This window comes from Chelon labrosus (genome assembly GCF_963514085.1).
Source record: "Chelon labrosus genome assembly, chromosome: 22".
Taxonomy (NCBI): domain Eukaryota; kingdom Metazoa; phylum Chordata; class Actinopteri; order Mugiliformes; family Mugilidae; genus Chelon; species Chelon labrosus.
The window spans coordinates 21952052-21970899 of record NC_140355.1 but is presented as its reverse complement, the minus strand read 5'-3'; the positions used below and the strand labels follow the sequence as shown (position 1 = coordinate 21970899).

At 44.2% G+C, this 18848-nt stretch overlaps 1 protein-coding gene across 3 annotated transcripts in view; it reads right to left on the bottom strand.

The window, feature by feature from the left end:
• Positions 1-18848, bottom strand: part of pi4kaa (phosphatidylinositol 4-kinase, catalytic, alpha a) — a 35705-nt gene that overhangs the window by 1760 nt on the left and 15097 nt on the right. For 2 of the 3 annotated variants that reach the window (XM_084572067.1, XM_084572066.1), the window contains 35 exons: positions 18583-18633; positions 18353-18461; positions 18088-18224; positions 17863-17996; positions 17692-17774; positions 16585-16655; positions 16286-16410; positions 16115-16196; positions 14635-14718; positions 14448-14537; positions 14235-14354; positions 13287-13379; positions 12971-13127; positions 12768-12895; positions 11418-11576; positions 11156-11307; positions 10814-10921; positions 10347-10474; positions 8420-8575; positions 8237-8316; positions 7422-7621; positions 6901-6988; positions 6634-6801; positions 6494-6547; positions 6257-6377; positions 5716-5845; positions 5547-5617; positions 4355-4427; positions 4094-4274; positions 2934-3038; positions 2630-2755; positions 1814-1934; positions 1562-1721; positions 1385-1474; positions 653-736 (listed from right to left, as the gene is read on the bottom strand). In XM_084572067.1, coding sequence (XP_084428193.1) covers positions 653-736; positions 1385-1474; positions 1562-1721; positions 1814-1934; positions 2630-2755; positions 2934-3038; positions 4094-4274; positions 4355-4427; positions 5547-5617; positions 5716-5845; positions 6257-6377; positions 6494-6547; positions 6634-6801; positions 6901-6988; positions 7422-7621; positions 8237-8316; positions 8420-8575; positions 10347-10474; positions 10814-10921; positions 11156-11307; positions 11418-11576; positions 12768-12895; positions 12971-13127; positions 13287-13379; positions 14235-14354; positions 14448-14537; positions 14635-14718; positions 16115-16196; positions 16286-16410; positions 16585-16655; positions 17692-17774; positions 17863-17996; positions 18088-18224; positions 18353-18461; positions 18583-18633 — 4019 coding nt within the window. Of the gene's footprint in view, positions 1-652; positions 737-1384; positions 1475-1561; positions 1722-1813; positions 1935-2629; positions 2756-2933; positions 3039-4093; positions 4275-4354; positions 4428-5546; positions 5618-5715; positions 5846-6256; positions 6378-6493; positions 6548-6633; positions 6802-6900; positions 6989-7421; positions 7622-8236; positions 8317-8419; positions 8576-10253; positions 10475-10813; positions 10922-11155; positions 11308-11417; positions 11577-12767; positions 12896-12970; positions 13128-13286; positions 13380-14234; positions 14355-14447; positions 14538-14634; positions 14719-16114; positions 16197-16285; positions 16411-16584; positions 16656-17691; positions 17775-17862; positions 17997-18087; positions 18225-18352; positions 18462-18582; positions 18634-18848 lie in introns of all 3 variants that reach the window. The other variant, XM_084572068.1, reaches the window with a different exon arrangement.

The following is an 18848-nucleotide window of genomic DNA, read 5'->3' as shown; positions in this document are numbered from 1 at the left end:
TAGAACAAGCTGTAAAGTCTCTCATTGATCTCTTCCTTGATGTTAGTTAGAGTTGTCTCTACTGTATCTCTACCTAGTGTTTTTTCAGAACCATGAACAGCTGTTTGTCGTTGTTTGTGAGTCATGACTTGGGGAGATGATCCAGATTTTAGAACAAGCTGTAAAGTCTCTCATTGATCTCTTCCTTGATGTTAGTTAGGGTTGTCTCTACTGGATCTCTACCTAGTGTTGTTTCAGAACCATGAACAGCTGTTTGTTGACTTGGGGAGATGATCCAGATTTTAGAACAAGCTGTAAAGTCTCTCATTGATCTCTTCCTTGATGTTAGTTAGAGTTGTCTCTTCTGTATCTCTACCTAGTGTTTTTTCAGAACCATGAACAGCTGTTTGTTGTCGTTTGTGAGTCATGACTTGGGGAGATGATCCATATTTTGGAACAAGCTGTAAAGTCTCTTGTTGATCTCCACATTGATGTTAGGGTTGTCTCTAATGGATGTCTACCTAGTGTTGTTTGCGATGTGAACCTCCGATTTGAACTGTCAACAAATCTAGATATGAAAATTAATTTTGGTGTTGATTTTAGCTGAGGCCAGTTGAGATCAGTGAAATAATTAGTTTAGTTTGGTTTGATGTGGTCGTTTTTTATTTCTCACCTGCTACTGAGGAAACAGCTTTGGATGACTTTGATGATGAACGCTGCTGCTTCTTTCTCACTCATCTGAGGATTAAAACGTCCTCTGAGGGAAAAAAACAAAACATACGATAACGTTTAAAAGAATAAACTTATATTATTTTTCTTTCTTCTAATCCAGAAATGGCTAAATAATAATATTTGTGGGCGCCTTCCAAAGCAAGAACAAGGTCAGGGCTCAACCTGAAGCTAGTTAGCTAACCTGAAATGTTCTCGTTGTTGTAGTTGTTCTAGCTTCTAGCTAAATCCAGCGTATTTACAGTGTCAAGTATTTGTACATGAGTGTTGATTAATTTGCACTGTCTTCAAAAATTAACAAAATTATTAATTAACAAAAAAATAAATAAAAGACTGGATTTCTCCTCCGATTCTTCTGATAAATCAACCTGTTGTAGCTCACTAATCTGAAATGCTCTTGTTGTTTATTGGCCTTAAATCCAGTGGTAACTTGTTGAAGTGTTAGTATGAAGATCAATATCAAAATATCTGATATCACTGTGATCTAATCCGTTATGTCTCAGGAAAATAAACCTTTCATGACAACGCTGTAGGTTTGTGAATCCACAAAAATCTTAAGCTAATTCTCGCATTTCCTTTATTGCATAGCCAACATGGCATCTTATTTTATTTTGATCTAACACAGACTACTAACTATATAAATTAGTTCAGAAGCTTAAAAACCTGGTGGACATACTTGAGGAGTTTTATGGTTTGTCCTCTGAAGCATGGCAGTCCAGTGTCCAGCATGAGGGTCACAAGAGAAACCACGGCGTCCATGTAGGGTCTGTTTGTTCAGAGAACGACAACAAGGAGAATGAGCAACCAACTAAATAAAACATCTACAACATCGCCCCCCCGCTCGTTTCCTCACCGGACGGCCAGATATCCTCGGACGCACATCTCCATGAACCATTTGAAGGGCGTGGCCTCCATCTTGCCCCCCATGATCATCACCATCTCGTCCGTCAGTTTGATGTCCGGCTCCCAGCCCAGGTTACCGCCGGGGGAGCTCTCGAACATGAAGCCAAAATCTGAAGGAGGTGAGGTGAACAAGTCAGCTTTGCTCTGCAGAGAAAGAAACCTCAACCACAAGACCTAAAAGAAGCGTGTCGCTGCACCACACCTATGTGGATGAGGTGGCCCTTGCTGTCCAGCATGATGTTGCCGTTGTGTCGGTCTTTGATCTGCAGCAGGAACAGCAGGAGGCTGTAGGCAGCCATACTGCGGATGAAGTTATACCGAGCCTGAAGGAAGAGAGTCAGCAGAACATCAGCTCTCATGTAGAGGATCCCTGAGCCAACATCTACCTTTAATTTATAGATTTATAGTAGAAAACACCCTGATAGCAATGATATCATGCACAGAGAACTCATTCACCAACCTCTTGACTAGAACTGGACCAAGATGTTTATAGAAATACCACAAAGCACACATAATCTACAAAGGTTTTAGTACTCCCAAAGTGTTCCACATTGTTTTTTTTCACCTCTTGAAAGGGAATCTGGCTTCAAAATACTACTGATTACCACTACAGGAGGCAATGTACACACAATTCAACCTTTGGACTTTTTATTTACTCTTTGTATATTAAAATTCTACATTATAGAATCCATAAAAATGTTGATATTTCCCCCATGGCGTGTTACATATCAGCGCAAAGCTAATATTCTGTACAAGATAGCTGTATTGTGTTTTTAGATGCACTGGAGGCTTGCTCTCATGTTCAAGGTGCTTTTCTTTGACTGAACACTGAGCCTAAATCCTAAAGATGTTGAGTTAACTATCATATAAAAGAATGAAACTAGCAAATACAGGCTATCTTTTTGGGGATATAATGGAGTGTGAGTATGAGTGGGGCTCTTCAGGAGGTTTTTCCTCATAACTACTCCATCTATCTATGCCTCCCTTTGAGATTTTATAAAGGTTTAAAGCTCCACACCTTCTGGAAGGCGAGCGTGGACTCGTCGCCGTACTGGTTACGGAAGTAGTCGTACATGCCGAAGTCCGTCTGTCGGCCGAGCTGGTCTCTGGACTTGCAGTCTGGGATGCACTCGATCACCCCACACTGAAAAAACAGATTGATTAATGAAAACCTGAATAAATTTTTTACAGCTGTATCATGAAGGTTTTCCTCTTTGTCTCGTCCAATTACGACTAATTTAGCAGTGTAAATGTTGAAATAAGGACTAAAAAATATATTTAATTAACTGTAGAGAGCAGATAAAGGATGTAGAGTGTCTTACCCCGGGTGCAGTGGCCACCACTCTGTAAGGAAAGACAAACAAATCCAGGCCGACCAGCTGGAAGATATTCTTAAAAAGTCCAATGATCTGCAGAGCCAGCATGTCCTGGAGAGAGGAGACGGAAGAAAACTAGTTCATCTCTGACATGAAGGTTTGGTGTCAACATCAGGTGAGGGACAGAAACATGGAGGTAGAAAAACAAGATGAACCAAGATGGAATCTATGTGGACAGAGACGATGGAGACGTGGAGACATCTTGGTCGTCTTCTAAGATTCTACACATTCAGGACTGGAGGAGAAAGATGGAAATTTCCCCTCCTCCTCCTCTTTCTTCTCCTCCTCCTCATTCTTCTTCTCCTTCTCCTCATTCTCTTCCTCCTCCCTCTTGTTCTCCTCCTGATTCTCCTGGTTCTTCTTTTTCTTCTTCTCCTCATCCTCCTCCACTTTCTTCTACTCCACTTCATTCTCATTTTTTTCCTCCTTCTCCTCCTGCTACTTCTTTCTATCATCTTCTTCTTCTTCTCCTACTCCTGTTCTACTACTGCTTCCTCCCTTCCTTCTTCTTCTCCTCTTAGTTCCTTCTCCATCTCCACCTTGTTCTTCTTCTCCTCATCCTCTTTCTTCCCCTCCTCATTCTTCCTCTCCTTCCTCTTCTTGTCCACCTAATCTTCTGCTCATCTTCCTCTTCATTCTTCTCCTCCTTCTTCTTCTACTCCTTACTCTTTTTCTTCTCCTTCTCCTCCTCATCGTACATTTTCTCCTCATTCTCTTGTTCCTACCTATTCTTCTTCTCCTCCTCCTCCTTCTTGTTCTCCTCCTGATTATCCTTCGTCTCCTGGTTCTTCTTTTTCTTCTTCTCCCCCTCATTCTTCTTCTCATCCTCCTGTTCTACTACTCCTTTCTCTCCTCCTACTTATTATCCTCCTAGTTCCTTCTCCATCTCCACTTTGTTCTTCTTCTCCTCCTCATCCTCTTTCTTCTACAACACGCCCCTTCTCCTCCTCCTCCTCCTCATTCTTCTTCTGTTCTATTTTCAGTAGATGTGATGCTCCTCTTCAGTGATTGATGTTTTTATGTAACAGTTAATCTCTGATCAGGATCATTGATCTGGCTGGAGACATATTATTGACCCATGCAGATGTACCTGAGTGGTACTCTACCTGTCTGCAGTCGTCTCCCACTTTAAAGATGGCCGCCTGCCAGCAAACCCTGCGCGACCCGTCTGGATTCTCCTCGCCGTCCTCCAGAGAGTCCGAGGGGCAGCGGAGACCCTCCCTCTCCAGTTCGCTCACCCCGCACCGCTTCACCTTGAACTTGGCCAGATACGGCGCCTTGGCAGCACTGAGAGAACAGAGAACCAACTCTGATGAGACGACACCAACACATTTACCAGAGTAAGAGACAAACTAAGACGCCACTACCTCTGCATGGGTGTCCCAGACTTGTAGTCGATGTCCAGCACTATGGCTTCAGGATTACTGGGTAGGTAGCAGCCTAGAAAACACAAAGAGGAGCCATTATTTTTATTCAAGATTCAGGGATGTCCCGATCCTGGTCGGTATCAGACTACAACCAAGTCTGATGCTTTGTAGTTATTTGTTTTAGGTCTGGCATAAACAATAAACCTCGTCCATATGGCGTCAAAATGTCTTCTTTTGTTTCAAGGGTGGCTGGTTAGCATCAAAGCTGCTAAAAATTAAGAAGAACAAGAAGCAAGAAAGAAGAACAAGAAGAAAGAAGAAGGAAGAAGAAAGAACAAGAGAGAAGGAAGAAGAAGAAACAAGGAAGACAAAGAAGTCGAAGAAAAAAGAAGTACAAAGAAGAAGAAAGATGGAAGAAAGATGGGAAAGAATAAGAAACAAGGAACAAGAACAAGAAGAAAGAAAAGAAAGAAAGAAGAAGAAAGAAGGAATGAATTATAAAAAAATTAAGATGGAGAAGAAGAAGAAAGAGAAGAAGAAGGGAGAAGAAGAAGAAAGAAGAAGAAACAAGGAACAAGAACAAGAAAGAAGCAACAAGAAGGAAGAAGAAGTAGAAAGAAGGACTAACAAAGAAGAGTGAAGATGGACAAGAAGTAGAAAGAGAAGGAGAAAGAAGGAAGAAGAAAAGAAAAATAAGGAACAAGAAGAAAGAAAAAGAAAGAAGAAGAAAGAAGGAATTAATTAGAAAATAAATAAGATGGAGAAGAAGTAGAAAGAGAAGAAGAAGGGAGAAGGAAGAAGAAGAAACAAGAAGAAACAAAGAGAAACAAGAAACAAGAACAAGAAAGAAGGAATAACAAAGAAGAATGAAGATGGACAAGTAGAAAGAGAAGGAGAAAGAAGAAGGAAGAAGAAGGAAGAGGAAGGAAGAAGAAGAAGAAGAAGAAGTAGAAGAAGAAACAAGAAAAATAAAGAACAAGAAGAAAGAAAAAGAAAGAAGAAGAAAGAACCTGTGGAAAAACTTTACTCTGGAAAATAAAGTCAGTCAGGGGAGGACATTTAAGACATTTAAGGCATTTAGGATCAGATCAGGACCCTGAACAGCTGACACTCAATATTAAATGATCGGAATCAGATCGGGACGTCCCTAATAAAATAAAACCATCTTTTAATGAACCCCTCAGACCGTTACCTGGCTGTACTTTAATGTCCGACAGAGCCTTCAGACAAGCTCTCTTCCTCTCGTCTCCCTTCGGAACCGGTCTGAAAAGTTAAAAAGACGCCAGAGTTAGAGGTTAACAACTGAAACCGTCCCTGGTGTGGATCAGAGGTGGACGCCACCAGAAGGTCAGGAGGTTTACTTGATAATGGCCGACACGTTGGTGATCTTGTTGAAGAAGTCAAACTCTCTCTGGTAGAAGTCTTTGGCCGGACCCGACAGAGAACCCGTGATCTCCTCCACCATCTGCTCCAGCAGCTCGCCGATGTCGGCTAAAAGAGGAACAAATGTAATCACATGGGATTTAATTAGACCCAACGATGGTTCTCCAAACAGGCAGGAAACTACGAATAATTACACAGTAGAAGAAGAAGAAGACAATATAACATTACTGAAACATGAAGATGAAAACATCTGTAGATTAGTTTTAATAAGGTTTTATTACAACAGACATCTCCAGAGGCTCAGAATACTGGTGATGATACACCTATCAGCCATAACATTAGGACCACCTTCTGACCCTTTGAGGCCTGAAGTTTCTCAGCCGTCCAGGTTACGGATTAGCTAAAACAAAGGTGACTTGTTTTCTACAGTAGATTTATTGGTTCTATTTTCCTGTGTCAGTGGTCAGGTGATCACATGTGTCTACTTGTCTCTAATGTTGGTATTCAGTTTCTACTCACGGTCTTTCTGGTGTCCCTCCTCGTCCAGGTAGATGTTGGTCTTCATGTTCCAGATGAACTGATGAGCCAGAAGCTGAGACTTCTGAGCCGCCCACAGGATGTACTCTCTAACGTAGCCCATCTGAGAATGACACAGAATCAAGACCAGGTCATGGTCAGTTTAGTTTTAATAACATCTTTATAACGATTAGTGTCTGAACTACATTTGTACTCAACGAAGGCAGGGTCAGTGTTTACCTTATCATAACGAAGAGCCTGCACAATCTGAGGGATGTAGAACAAGATGGCGTCCTAAGAAGAGAACGTATTTTTAGAGAACTCGCAGAAGCTTTATCGTCTTTGAAGAGGAAATAAATACCGACCAGCGTGTGACCTACCGGAGGAAAGGAGCGCAGCACTTTAACTCCGTACTGAGCGGTGAGAGGATGAGGAGGGTACATGCTGCTGAAGTAGGACAGACCGGTGGGGGGGTCAGCTGGGGCCCAACACAAGATGTGGCTCAGCTCCGGAGAGTCGGCATCAATAGTGTGCCACGTCACAAGGAACTGGCACAAAATAAATAAAAATAAGAAAAATATTTAATCACAAATTCAAAGAGAGGGGTGATTTCCACAGCTGAGTTTAACCAGAGTAAACTATCTCACCTTGACGGCCTCGGGAACATCACTGACTGCTCCAGGGTCCAGCCTCACCAGCCGGGTCACTTCAGCGACGATGGCGTCGTTCTTAAACCTGGTAACCATGACAACAAAAACCAGTAAATAAATAATCTGGAGCCGGGCTCAGGCGGGAGAGAGAGATTCTCTCCTGAAGGTTTATTTACATGGATCGATATGTGTCTTCAGCCTGATCAATGGTTCTGATCAGGAGATGAACGGTTTCCATGGAGACCCGAATACAATGATGTGACCAGATATGTGGAAGAAGAAAGAGGAGGACGTGAAGAACAATATGGAGGAGGAGGCAGAGGAAGAAGGAGGAGAACGAGAAGAGAACAAGAAAAGGGAGGACAACAAGAAATGGGAGGTAAAGGAGGGGAAGAAGACAAACAAGAAGATAGAGAAGATGAAGGAGGAGGAGGAGGAGGAGAAGCCCAGGTGTCTCCATGTTTCCACACTTATTTCAGTCTGTCACTGTGAACACACACTGATAACAGAAGGAGCACCTTGTTGGTAACTGCATGGCCAGGTAAGGAGCGATGTTCCAGGCCAGGTTGACGTTGTCCTTCCACTGTTTCTCTGTCAGACTGATGTACTTAGATCTCCAGTTAGCGATGCTGGTCTCCACAGACTGCTCCGTGGAGATGGCCAGCTCCTGAGTGGAGAGGGGGTTGTACCACGTCGTCAACCGCTCAATCTCACTGGCCTGGAAAGAGAAAAAGATGGCGTCAGGAAGAACAAGGAGGAGGATAAGAATGAGAAGGAAGAGGAAGAGAAGAAGAGGAAGAGGAGAAGGAGGAGGAGGAGAACAAGGCCTGGAAAGAAAAAAAGATGGCGTCAGAAAGACAGAGGAGGAGGAGGAAGAGGAGAACAAGAAGAAGGAGGAGGAGAACAAGAGAAAGAGGAGGAAGAAGAATAAGAAGGAGGAGGAGGAGAGGGACAAGAGAAAGAGGAGGAAGAAGAATGAGGAGGAGGAAGAGGAGGGAGAGAAGGAGGAGCAAGGAACAAGCCCTGGAAATAAAAAAATTGGCATCAGAAAGAACAAGGAGGAAGAGAAAGAGGAGGAGAACAATAAGAAGGGGGAGGAGGAGGATAAGAAGAAGGAGAAAAGAAGGAGTAGGAGAAAGAGAAGAAGAAGGAGGAGGAGGAAGAGGAGGAAAAGTATGAGGGAGAAGAAGGAGGAGAACAAGAAGGAGGAGAACAAGAAGGAGGAGGAGACCAAGAAGAAGGAGAACAAGAACAAGAAGAAAGAAAGAAGAAGAAGAAAAGGGAGAAAGTGAGAACAAGAAAAAGAGGAAACAAGAAGAAGAGTAGTTCTCACCAGTAACGCCAGCAGTAGAGTTCTGCGTTTCATGTAGTATTTGTGAAGCTGAGTTCCTCTGTTACTTTTCTTGGACGTGCCTAGAAATAGAAGAGTCGGCAAATTAGTCCTCAGACATTTCTCATCTGAGGGGGCGGGGCTTAACACCTATACTATATGTATCTCCACACTGACTCTCCTGACCTGATTTCTTGGATGTAGTGGACATGCCACTGGACAGCGGGTAGGTGTTGATCCATCCCTGGCCGCTCTGCTGGGAGCGAGAGCTGGAGTCCATGTTGCTCCTGAGGTCGGCAGCGTTCATCACCGACAGGCTGTTCAAGGACGGGTCCTGATTGTCTGTCCACATACAAAACACGTTCAGTTTCAAGACATGGAGAGTAGTTGTTCTGTCTCAAACGGGCTGTAAGTCTCTTTAAATCCCAATTTAACCTGTATTTGTCTGATCAAATTAACATGAGAGTCTCTTAGGCTCCGTTCAGACCTCACATTGACATCCAACCTGGGCAATCCGATCACACCTGTCCAGCTTTTAGTTCACACCTGGTGTTAATATAAATGTGTCTCCACATGCGTCCCCAGCCAGCACTTGAGATCTGATCTCAGTTTGTGTGTCTGTAAATCAGCAGCGCCATCATGTGGTCAGTAGAATATTGCACCAGCTGCTGTCTCTAATGGATCTCTATCTACCGTTGTTTCAGAACCATTAACAGCTGTTTTGTGCGTGCATCACCACTTGGGGAGATGATATATATTTTGGGACAAGCTGTAAAGTCTCTCTTAAGTTAGTATTTATTTAAAGATCTCCACCTTGATGTTAGTTATGGTTGTCTCTAATGTATCTCTACCTGCTGCTGTTTCAGAACCAAGAACAGTTGTTTGTTGACTTGGGGAGATGATCCAGATTTTAGAACAAGCTGTAAAGTGTGTGTGCGTCATAACTTGGAGAGATGATATATATTTTGGAACATTTATTTATTTATTAATCTCCACCTTGATGTTAGTTGTGGTTTTTCTCTAATGGATCTCTGCCTGCTGCTGTTTCAGAACCAAGAACAGCCCTGTTTTATGTGTGTCTCTGTTTCTAGTTTAGTTTGGTTCTCAGCTCCAAGGCCAGAATCTTTTAAAAGGCTCTCATCTTCCACAGATCAGTCCTGTTGAGTAGGTGGTCTTTAATGTGACCCAGGACTCATTGTGTGTTCACACTACCAAAGGAAGGAGGTCACATGTGTCCCAGACCACCTCCACATGAGGACTGAGATCAGATCTTGGACTTTAAGGTGGACATTTGTGATCAGATTGAGGTTTGAACAAAGTCATACTCGTATATTCTCCTGAGTCGACACTACGACTTCTAAACACTGAAAAAGAACGACAACATGAGCGATGATGAGGGAGTTGTTGAAGAGCGAGATGAACTGTGTCGCTACGTCCTCTGCTGCTGTGATGGTCATGCATTTAAGAGCAGGGAGGGGAGGAAGCGTCCAGCCTAAATGTCGGTAGAAAGTTGCCTGAAAGCACCGATGAGGGTTCAGATGTCTGATCCAGGATCTGCGCTTTGAGGACTCGTCTACCTGAAAGAAGCGTTTTGATGCGTATGAGAATGAGACCATGTCTTTTCTCTGGGTCGTCGGGAATGAAGAGGAGAGGATCGTCTGGGGTTGGAAGAAAAAAACCTGTTTTCAATTCTTCTTTTGATGCCAAATGGATCAGTCGAGGAGGAGAGGGGCAGACGGGTGGGCTGACGTGATGAATAATCATGCATACTGACGCAGCTGGCAAATTTGCGCTCGTCCTCACAGCTGTAAATCGTTTGAGGCTAATTGTAAAGTAAAAAAAAAGTTAGAGACAGAAGGAAATAATGGGATCAAAAACTAAAAATTTTAGGGGAAATAAGCTAAAAACCAGATGCCAGGACGTCTGAGCAGCACTGTGAGGATAAGCAGCGTCAAATTTGACACGCGTGAAAGCATGCCCCTGCTGCAGTGCAGTCCGAGCTCCACCGCTTTAGGCTTACTTAAGATCGAAATCGGAGAAGTGCTGGACACGATAAGCGATCCAAATATCCCGGCAGAGAGTGTGCTCGGGGCTGGGGTAGTACCAAGCTCACCGGGTGCGACCAAGTGGCACGCCGCCAGGTACTTCTTGTCCGACAGGATGCTGGCGTAGAAGCGGATCGTGATGCTGATGTCCTCGCGGAGACGCTTGTCCCCCTGGGTGGGGAACTTTGGAGACACACTGGGGACGACAGGAAACAGTTTAACTGGAAATTTGTTTTATCGAGAAGCCACGCGGCGCTGCACGAAAACTGAAATATAACGAAGATAAAACATCGTAAATCAGGAATAATAAATATTTGACCAAGAAAATATTAAATAAAATAACAAAATATGAACAGGAAGTTGGCAGATTTACATAAACCTTGATATTTACAGGTTCCATCTTGATTCTGACTGTTTTCTACTTTTGTGAATTCAGATTGAAAGTCTTTTAAGACAAAAACATGATTTTACACCCTCTGTTTTATGACATTTTACAGACCAAAATAGTCAAAACTAAGGGCTCAGATGTCGGTACCTGAAGTAATCAAAGGCCGTAGAGTAGATCTTCTCTCGCAGCACATTTCTTACAGTTGAATTGGTGACGACGTCCGAGTGGAGCAGAGCCAGACCCAGAGTCAGCAGCCTAAACCAGAAATAGGCTCACGATAAAAATCATCCACACATTTTCATCCGCTTGTGCAAAGTTGCGTGGCGGTTGCAACAGGTTAAAGGTCCCTTGTCAAGTGAGTTCTGGATCTTCAAATGCCCAAACCACCTTAACTTGACCCCCTTTGCTCTACACCGTGCTCCTCTGAATGTTGGCATCGTGACCTTTTTATATTTTGCATGCACAGCAGAAAGAAGGTGAGATAGGTACCTGAAACGTGGTCCGATGGCGGCTACATGGCGGTTCAGGCTACTCTTATCTCCGCCGACATTCAGCGACAGCGAGCGTTGCATCAAACTGCAAAAGATCTCCACTTGATCAGCGCTGGAGTACTTGGCTATCTCGAACCTCTGGACCAGAAACTGGAAGGAAGGTGTGGGGCGAAAAAAAAAACAAAAGACCAGGGGATAAGTGGGACAAAGGATTTAAAGGTTTATGAGTAACAGCCAAATGATGATGACTTTCATCTGACCTCGATCCAGATGTGGTGAGGGGTGACGTCCGGAGGGCACGGGACCGGCTGACTTTCCTCAGAAGCAGCCAGAGGATCAGCCTCCACCTGGGCGTCTGAGAACAAGCCCATCTTCAGCTCCACCGTCATCTGCCAGGCGCCCGCCATCTCCCGCATAAACTGAGTCACCGGAGAGAAGACAGAGTGCGTCGAGACAAGGACACAAAGACACCTGGCGTTAAAGTACGTCTCAATATAGTCTTCTCTTTATGAAAATAAACACAAATTTGGAGTCTAGCAGAATATTACAGAACAGCTGCTGTCTCTAATAAATATCTACCTACTGCTGTTTCAGAACCATGAACAGATGTTTGTTAAGTGGGCATCACCACTCGGGGACATATTATGGAAGAAGCCTGCGATCAGATTTCACAGGACAGACGTTAATGCAAGGTGGAAACAGGGGACAGATAGATTGCTACCTACTGTTGTTTCAGAACCATGAACAGCTGTTTGTTAAGTGGGCATCACGACTCGGGGACATATTATGGAAGAAGCCTGCGATCAGACTGCCCAGGACGGACGTTAACGCAAGGTGGAAACAGGGGACAGATAGATGGCTACCTACTGCTGTTTCAGAACCATGAACAGCTGTTAGTTAAGTGGGCATCACGACTCGGGGACATATTATGGAAGAAGCCTGCGATCAGATTTCACAGGACGGACGTTAATGCTATGTGGAAACAGGGGACAGATAGATTGCCATCTACTGCTGTTTCAGAACCATGAACAACGCTGTTTGTATGTGTGTGTGTAGAGTCATCAGTTGAGTAGGCGGTCCATCAGTGTCACCAGGATGCATGAGTGTGGTCTTAAGTGATCAAGACCACCTCCCATTGTGGTCTGAGCCCCCCAATCCAATCTGGACCATTAAATATTGAGTATCGGGGCCAATCCAAGCCCCGTTCCTAAAGTCTTTGCTTGTCTTCTCCTATAGTCGACTGGATTCAGTCCAATAAATCTTTGTATCTGTGTTAATGTAGTGTGGAGAGGGTAGCTGGTACCTTGTGTTCTCTACTCCAGAAATGTTCTGGTCATCCAACGCTGCCATAAACTCCCTAACCCTCTCTGGAAGATGTTTCTCCTTGACGCTGTCTCCAGGAAACTTTTCTCTTCTTTTAAACGTTCAGTGTTTGTTGTTGTTGTTGGATTCTGTTTAGATGATCAACTACTACCACCTCACAATTCTCAAATTTAGATTTTTGGCAGCTTTTGACGCTAGTCCCAATCTCCTGTACTACTTTTTAAGCTAGCCACTTGCAATCGTACCTGGTCTGAACAAGAAAAAAAAGATAAACCCCATCTACGTACCGGTACTTCCACTCCTGTTCGTGCTGCCAGCAGCCACTCCCAGCAGGCGATAGCAGTTTCCATGCCATGCTCTGTAAACATCTTGAGCGGAGACCAGCAGAGGTGGTGCAGGAGCTGAGGGTCGCAGTCTAGACACAAAACAAAAATCAAGAGTCAGACGATGAAATCAGACGGATGCATCTACAAAGAGAACAGAGTCAAACCTTTGGTGCTGATGAGCAGGGCAGCCAGTTTGAACATAGCCTCAGTGAAGGCCTCAGGCTGTGCAGAGTCCAAAGCTTCGCCCATCTGCTTGATCATGAGACGACCCAGATCAGACTGTCCCCGGACAGCCTGGGAGAAGTGGATCATACCGGACACCTACGAGAAAAGATGTGAGATGGTAAAAGATAACTGACTCCAGTGGAACAGAAATTCATTTAAATTGTTGGCTTTAACTTTCTGTTTATTGATCACAAATCAATTAAGCAGGAAACAGGAACAAGTAGATAGAAAGTAAATTGTTCAGCATGATTTCACCTCTCCAGCGTATCTGTTCCTCAGGTTGAGGGAGGCCATGAAGTTGGAGTAGTCCTTCTTCACACAGGCCGGCCTCTCGGTCAGCTGAGTGGACTGGAGGAGAAAGGAAGTAAAATAAAACGTCAAACAAAGTTCATGAGTGTGGAAAAAGGAGGGAAATGAGGAGGAGGAGGAGAAGAAGTAAGGACAATGAAGAAAGATGAAGATGGGGGAGAAGAAGAAGGAGTAAGGAGAAATGGAGAAAGAAGGAAGAAGAAGAATGGAGAGGAGGAGGAGAAGGTGGTGGAAGAGGGGGACAGTGAGGAAGAGGAGAAGATATAGAAGGAGGAGTGGCAGGAGGAGAAAGGGGGGAAATGAGGAGAGGAGGAGAAGAAGAAGGAAAAGGAGTAAGATGAAAAAGAACCCCTCCTTCTCCTCTTCTTCCTCCTCTCTCTTTTTTCTCCCTTCTTACTGCTTTTCGTCTAACTCCTAACTCCTCCTCATTTCCCCCTTTCTCCTCCTGCCGCTTCTCCTTCCCCATCTTCCTCTCCTCTTCCGTATTCTCCCTCTTCTTCCACCTTCTCTTCCTCCTCCCATTCTTGATCTTCCTGTCTTCCTTCTTCTCCTCCTCTTCTTTTTCATTCTCCCCCTTTCTTTTTCTTCCTTCTTTCTCCTTTTCGTCTAACTCCTTTTCCTTCTTCTCCTCCTCCTCATTTCCCCCTTTCTCCTCCTGCCACTCCTCCTGCGCCATCTTCTTCCCCCTCTCCCTTTCTTTTTCTTCCTTCTTTCTCCTTTTCGTCTCCAGCAATCACAAGGTCAACAAAGTGTTGATTGCTGCTCACATTTCAGAACTCAACCAAAATTGAGTTGATCATTAAACTAGCTGTTAGCACACAAGTTAATGAGCTAATGAGTTAATGAGCTAACAAGCTACCAAGCTAACGAGCTAACTAGCAGTCCTCCACCCACCCCCAGCGTGGTGCTCTGTCTGTTGTAGCCGGCAAAGTGCAGGATGCTTTCTGTAGCCATGGCCAGGCCTGTGTGCTGGGAGAGACCTGACACCCAGTTCTGATGTTTGTTCAAGTACTCCTGAAATAAAATAAAAATATATTTATATATGTTTAAAGCCACAACATGAACATTATTTATTCATACTTTATAGAACTAACACATCCCAGTTACCTGGAGGTGAGATTTGGTCACAGACGGCGCCCACTTCATAGCCTCTTTAAGGATCTCTCCACAGCGAGCGGCAAAGTCCTTCACTATGCTCTGAAGATGAGATGTTTGTGTTTTTATAGGATGAACATGTATAAATAAAGAGATGTATATAATTAATAAGTAATTAAACAGTAAGAGGAGCAGGTACCTCTCTGGCTTCGTACGTGTCTGGGACGGTGATCCTGTACGGCGTGTCTGGGATGTCGTAATAAGGCTGGTCTTTATGAATGTCCTGAAATTAAACGAGACACACAACGATGTTAAAGTCCTGGTTACACAAACACAGGAGACATGAGGAGACACCAGGAGACATGAGGAGACATAAGGAGGAGTCAGGAGACATCAGGAGACATGAGGAGACATAAGGAGGAGTCAGGAGACATCAGGAGACATGAGGAGACATAAGGAGGAGTCAGGAGTCCAGTTAATAACTTATAAATAAATAACACGAACAACATTATGACAGTGGTTACATTTAATGAACAATAACTTGTACTAATTAGTAATTGCTGATCCTCCTCCTCTTCCTCCTACCCATGCTGCTTCTTCCTTCTGTCTCCTTTTCATCTTACTCCTCCTCCTTTTCCTCATTCTCCCCTCCTTCCTTTTTCTCTCCTACTCCCAATTCTCCTTCTTCCTTCTTTCTCCTTTTCGTCGTACTCCTTCTCATTCTACTTCCCCATCCACTTCTCCTTGTCCTCATCCTCCTTTTCTCTCGTTCTCCTCCTTCCACTCTTCTTCCTCATTCTCCCCCTCTTCCTCCACCTTCTCTTCCTCCTACTCATTCTTTTTCTTCTTTCTTTCTCCTTTTCATCTTACTCCTCCTCCTCATCCCCCCTCTTTCTCCTCCTTTCCATCCACCTCTTCTACTCCTCCTTTTTTCTCTTGTCCTCCTTATTCTACTCCTTCTCCTCCTCTTCCTCCTCCTCCATCTTCCTACTACCTATTCTTCTTCTTCCTTCTTTCTCCTTTTCATCCTCTCCTCCTCCTCCTCTTCTTCAAACTTCTCTTTCTTCTCCTTCTCCTCCCAATTCTCCATCTTCTTTCTTTCTCCATTTCGCCCTTACTCATTCTCCTCCTTCCCCATATTCTTCTCCTCCTCCTCTTCCTCACCCCATTCTCCTCCTGCCACTCCTCCTTCCCCATCTACTTCTCCTTCTCCTCATCCTCTTTTCTCTCTTCCTCCTTTCCATTCTTCTTCATCTTTCTCCTTTTCGTCATACTCCTTCTCATTCTTCTTCCCAATCTTCTCCTCCTTCCGCTTCTAAGCTCAGCTCTTTCTCCTCATCCTCTTATTCTCTTCCTTATACTCATTCTTCTTCTTCCGTCTTTCTCCTTTTCATCTTACTCCGTCTCCTGTTCCCCATCTTCTCCTCCTCTCCCTCATCCCCCCCTCCTACTTCTCTTCCTGCCTATTCTTTTTCTTCCTTCTTGTCCTCCTTCTTCTCCTCCACCCTCCTCCTGCCACTCCTCCTTCCCCATCCACTTCTCCTTCTTCTCCTCATCCTCTTCTCTCTCTTCCTCCTTCTTCTTCTCCTCCTTCCTTTATCAGCTCATCCCGTGGGGTCAGACTGGATCCTCTGATAGGACGACGCCCCCCCCCCCCGTTTTAAATGCTGACGACTTACTGCGCTGAGTGAGAGGGACAGCGTCTGCAGGATGTCCAGCATGGTCTTCAGCACACGGCCGCTCCACAACAGGTGAGGGAACCTGAAGGAAAGAGACGACAACGTTGACACGCCTCATGTTAAACAGTTTATAGAAGACTCTCTGAGGTGATGTGTGTGCGACTCTCTCACGTTTCAGCCAGGCCAGATAAATATTTATCAGCCACTCTGCGGATCCTCTTGTGGATGTGGTTGAAGTTGACCAGCAGGAACTGAGCGTGTCGTTCCAGCTCCTCCTCGTGGGCTTTGGTTTTAGCCTCAAGAACAGAACATTTATATCAAGTGTTATTATTATTAAAACCCAGCAAGGTTTGGACTGATTCCTCCACTCTGCGTCCTGTTAACCAACCAGAGCTACGAGCAAAAACTGTAAAACACAAGAGTCTGACTATAAATACGACACAAGGAGGTTCTGAAGTGAAGACACTCACTTTCTCAGCCATCATTTGCAGGAAGACCTCAAACACCTTGTCGCTGACGGCAATCACACACTGCATCATCCCTGCAAAAGTACATTTAATACAATGAAGACATGTATTTGGAGGATTAAATGAGTAAAAGTACATGCAGTTCATTTAAATTTTATTTATATACCATGAACATCATGCTATACTATAAATCAGCCTAGGCTAGGGGTGTCAAACATACAGCCTGAGGACCAAAACCGGCCCACAAGAGGATCTAATCTGGCCCGGTTCATTAAGTATGTGGAATGTCCTATGTTCAATATGGTTCCTGAATGCATCATAGCCTTGTGTTGTAAATGGTATGGACAGGTGTCAATCTGTTTAGATTAGCCAATCAGTGAGGTTCAAGTTAACCAGGCGGGTGGGACCAAGAGGAATGAGAACGGAGCGAGAAAGAAAGTCACGGCTAAAACTTAGTTCAATAATCTACGTTTATTTAAGTTAGAGAGATCTAGTTATGTGTCCGTCTGCACGATTTAGTGTATCTGTTTGCTGGAGAGACTGGACGCTCAGTGGAGCCTTTTACTTAATTGATGCTAAACCGTGACCACACTGAGGACTGATGCTAGTTAGCTCCTCGTGCTAACAGTATGAGAGACTTTCGTTTGGCAAACACTTCCTGCACCAAGCTGCTGAGAACCTACTGGATGCTTCTGGACGTGGACGAAGCCTGAGGACGTGTTTCTACACCACAGTGACGGGACACTGCTGAAGGAGGGTTTACCAAACTAGATCTAACAGAACTCTGCATCCCAGGAACTGTGAGTACTGTTAAGACACTGAGAACTGGATTCAAATGGGCTCCAACATGCTCCAATGGTTTGGTACCATACACTCATTTACTTAATTTATATTAAATTCAACACCTGGTCAAAAATAAATGTTATGTGTGCTTCTAGAAGTACGTTTGTGATAATGTATTTCCTTTTAACGAGCAGGGACGTATGGGGTCACAGTGGTTTTGTTAATGTATGGGAGGCTTACAAGTAAACCTGCTCTATGAGACCAAAGTGATCTATTGCGGTGACATCGTACTACAAGGTCTTTGAGATAGGATTCGGTTCTCCTCACCTGATTTATCCTTCTGTATCGCTCTGTCCTCAAAGTATCGAAACATGACCTGAAAACGGTCCGAGTCCAGAGAATGCAGCATCCTGAACAAAAAAACAGAACAAAGATTTAACTTACAATCGCCGTCAGACGTCAGGCTGGTATGATTATGGTGTAGACGTGTCGGCATACCTCATGTACTCCAGCCTGTACACAGACAGCAAATACGTGGACATGGCAAAGTCCAGCTTGTTGATGAGAGCGGCCACCTCGGGAGGAGGATCCAGAAGGTTGATGATGGTGCCGCGCAGATCGTTCAGCTCGGCCTGTGAGCAGAGTCGGAAAGGTTTACTACATGAATAATAATAATAAAATAAAGAGTTCTGTGTGCGTTGGTGCAAGTGTTTGCTGTGGTACCGGAGTGACGGTGTCATTCTTCAGCGCCGAGTTGTACTGCAGCTCTGAGCGCAGAGGCTCTCCGCTGGGGAACGTGAGCAGAGGAGATTTGGTGGCGATCTCACAAACTCCTTCGTACCACTCCTCCGGCCACAGACCTGAACATTCAACAGATATGAAAAGATGTTTGGATAAAGAACATTCCAGGAACTTCGATTTCTATTAATCTAAAAGTAAAAATGCTGCAACAAGAAAATAAAATGGTAAAACGGCGAGCTCCTCCTACCTGAGCCCTCGACAGCGAATCCCATGACGACCGAGTAGAGCCAGAAGTCCCTGAAGAGCTTCTGCAGACGTGGCTTCGCTTCCTTAATTGGTGGCAGCCTCTTAGTCAGCTACCAGGGAAAAGGAGAGGGGAGACCACTGTGGTATTAATTAAGTATTTAAGATTAAAAAGAAGAAGAAGGCTGCACTGACCCAGACAAGACAGCGTTCGACAAGGTGATAATAACTTACCACTGCAATGACTGGGATCAGGACACCGAGGTTTCCAGCGCTGCTCGATGCCTGAAGACACAAAACAAAGTGGAACATTAGACTTTAATCAGAGCATCTCAATATGTACTTGGTGTTTTTATAAATTCACAAGAAAATACATTGAATTCCTCTGTGAGACGGAACAAAAACATTATTTTTGGTTGAGCGTAAAAGTGTGGCTTAACAAATGAACTAGTTTTAAATGTCTCAATAAACCGAACTAATGTTGTGGTGAAAGTGAACCT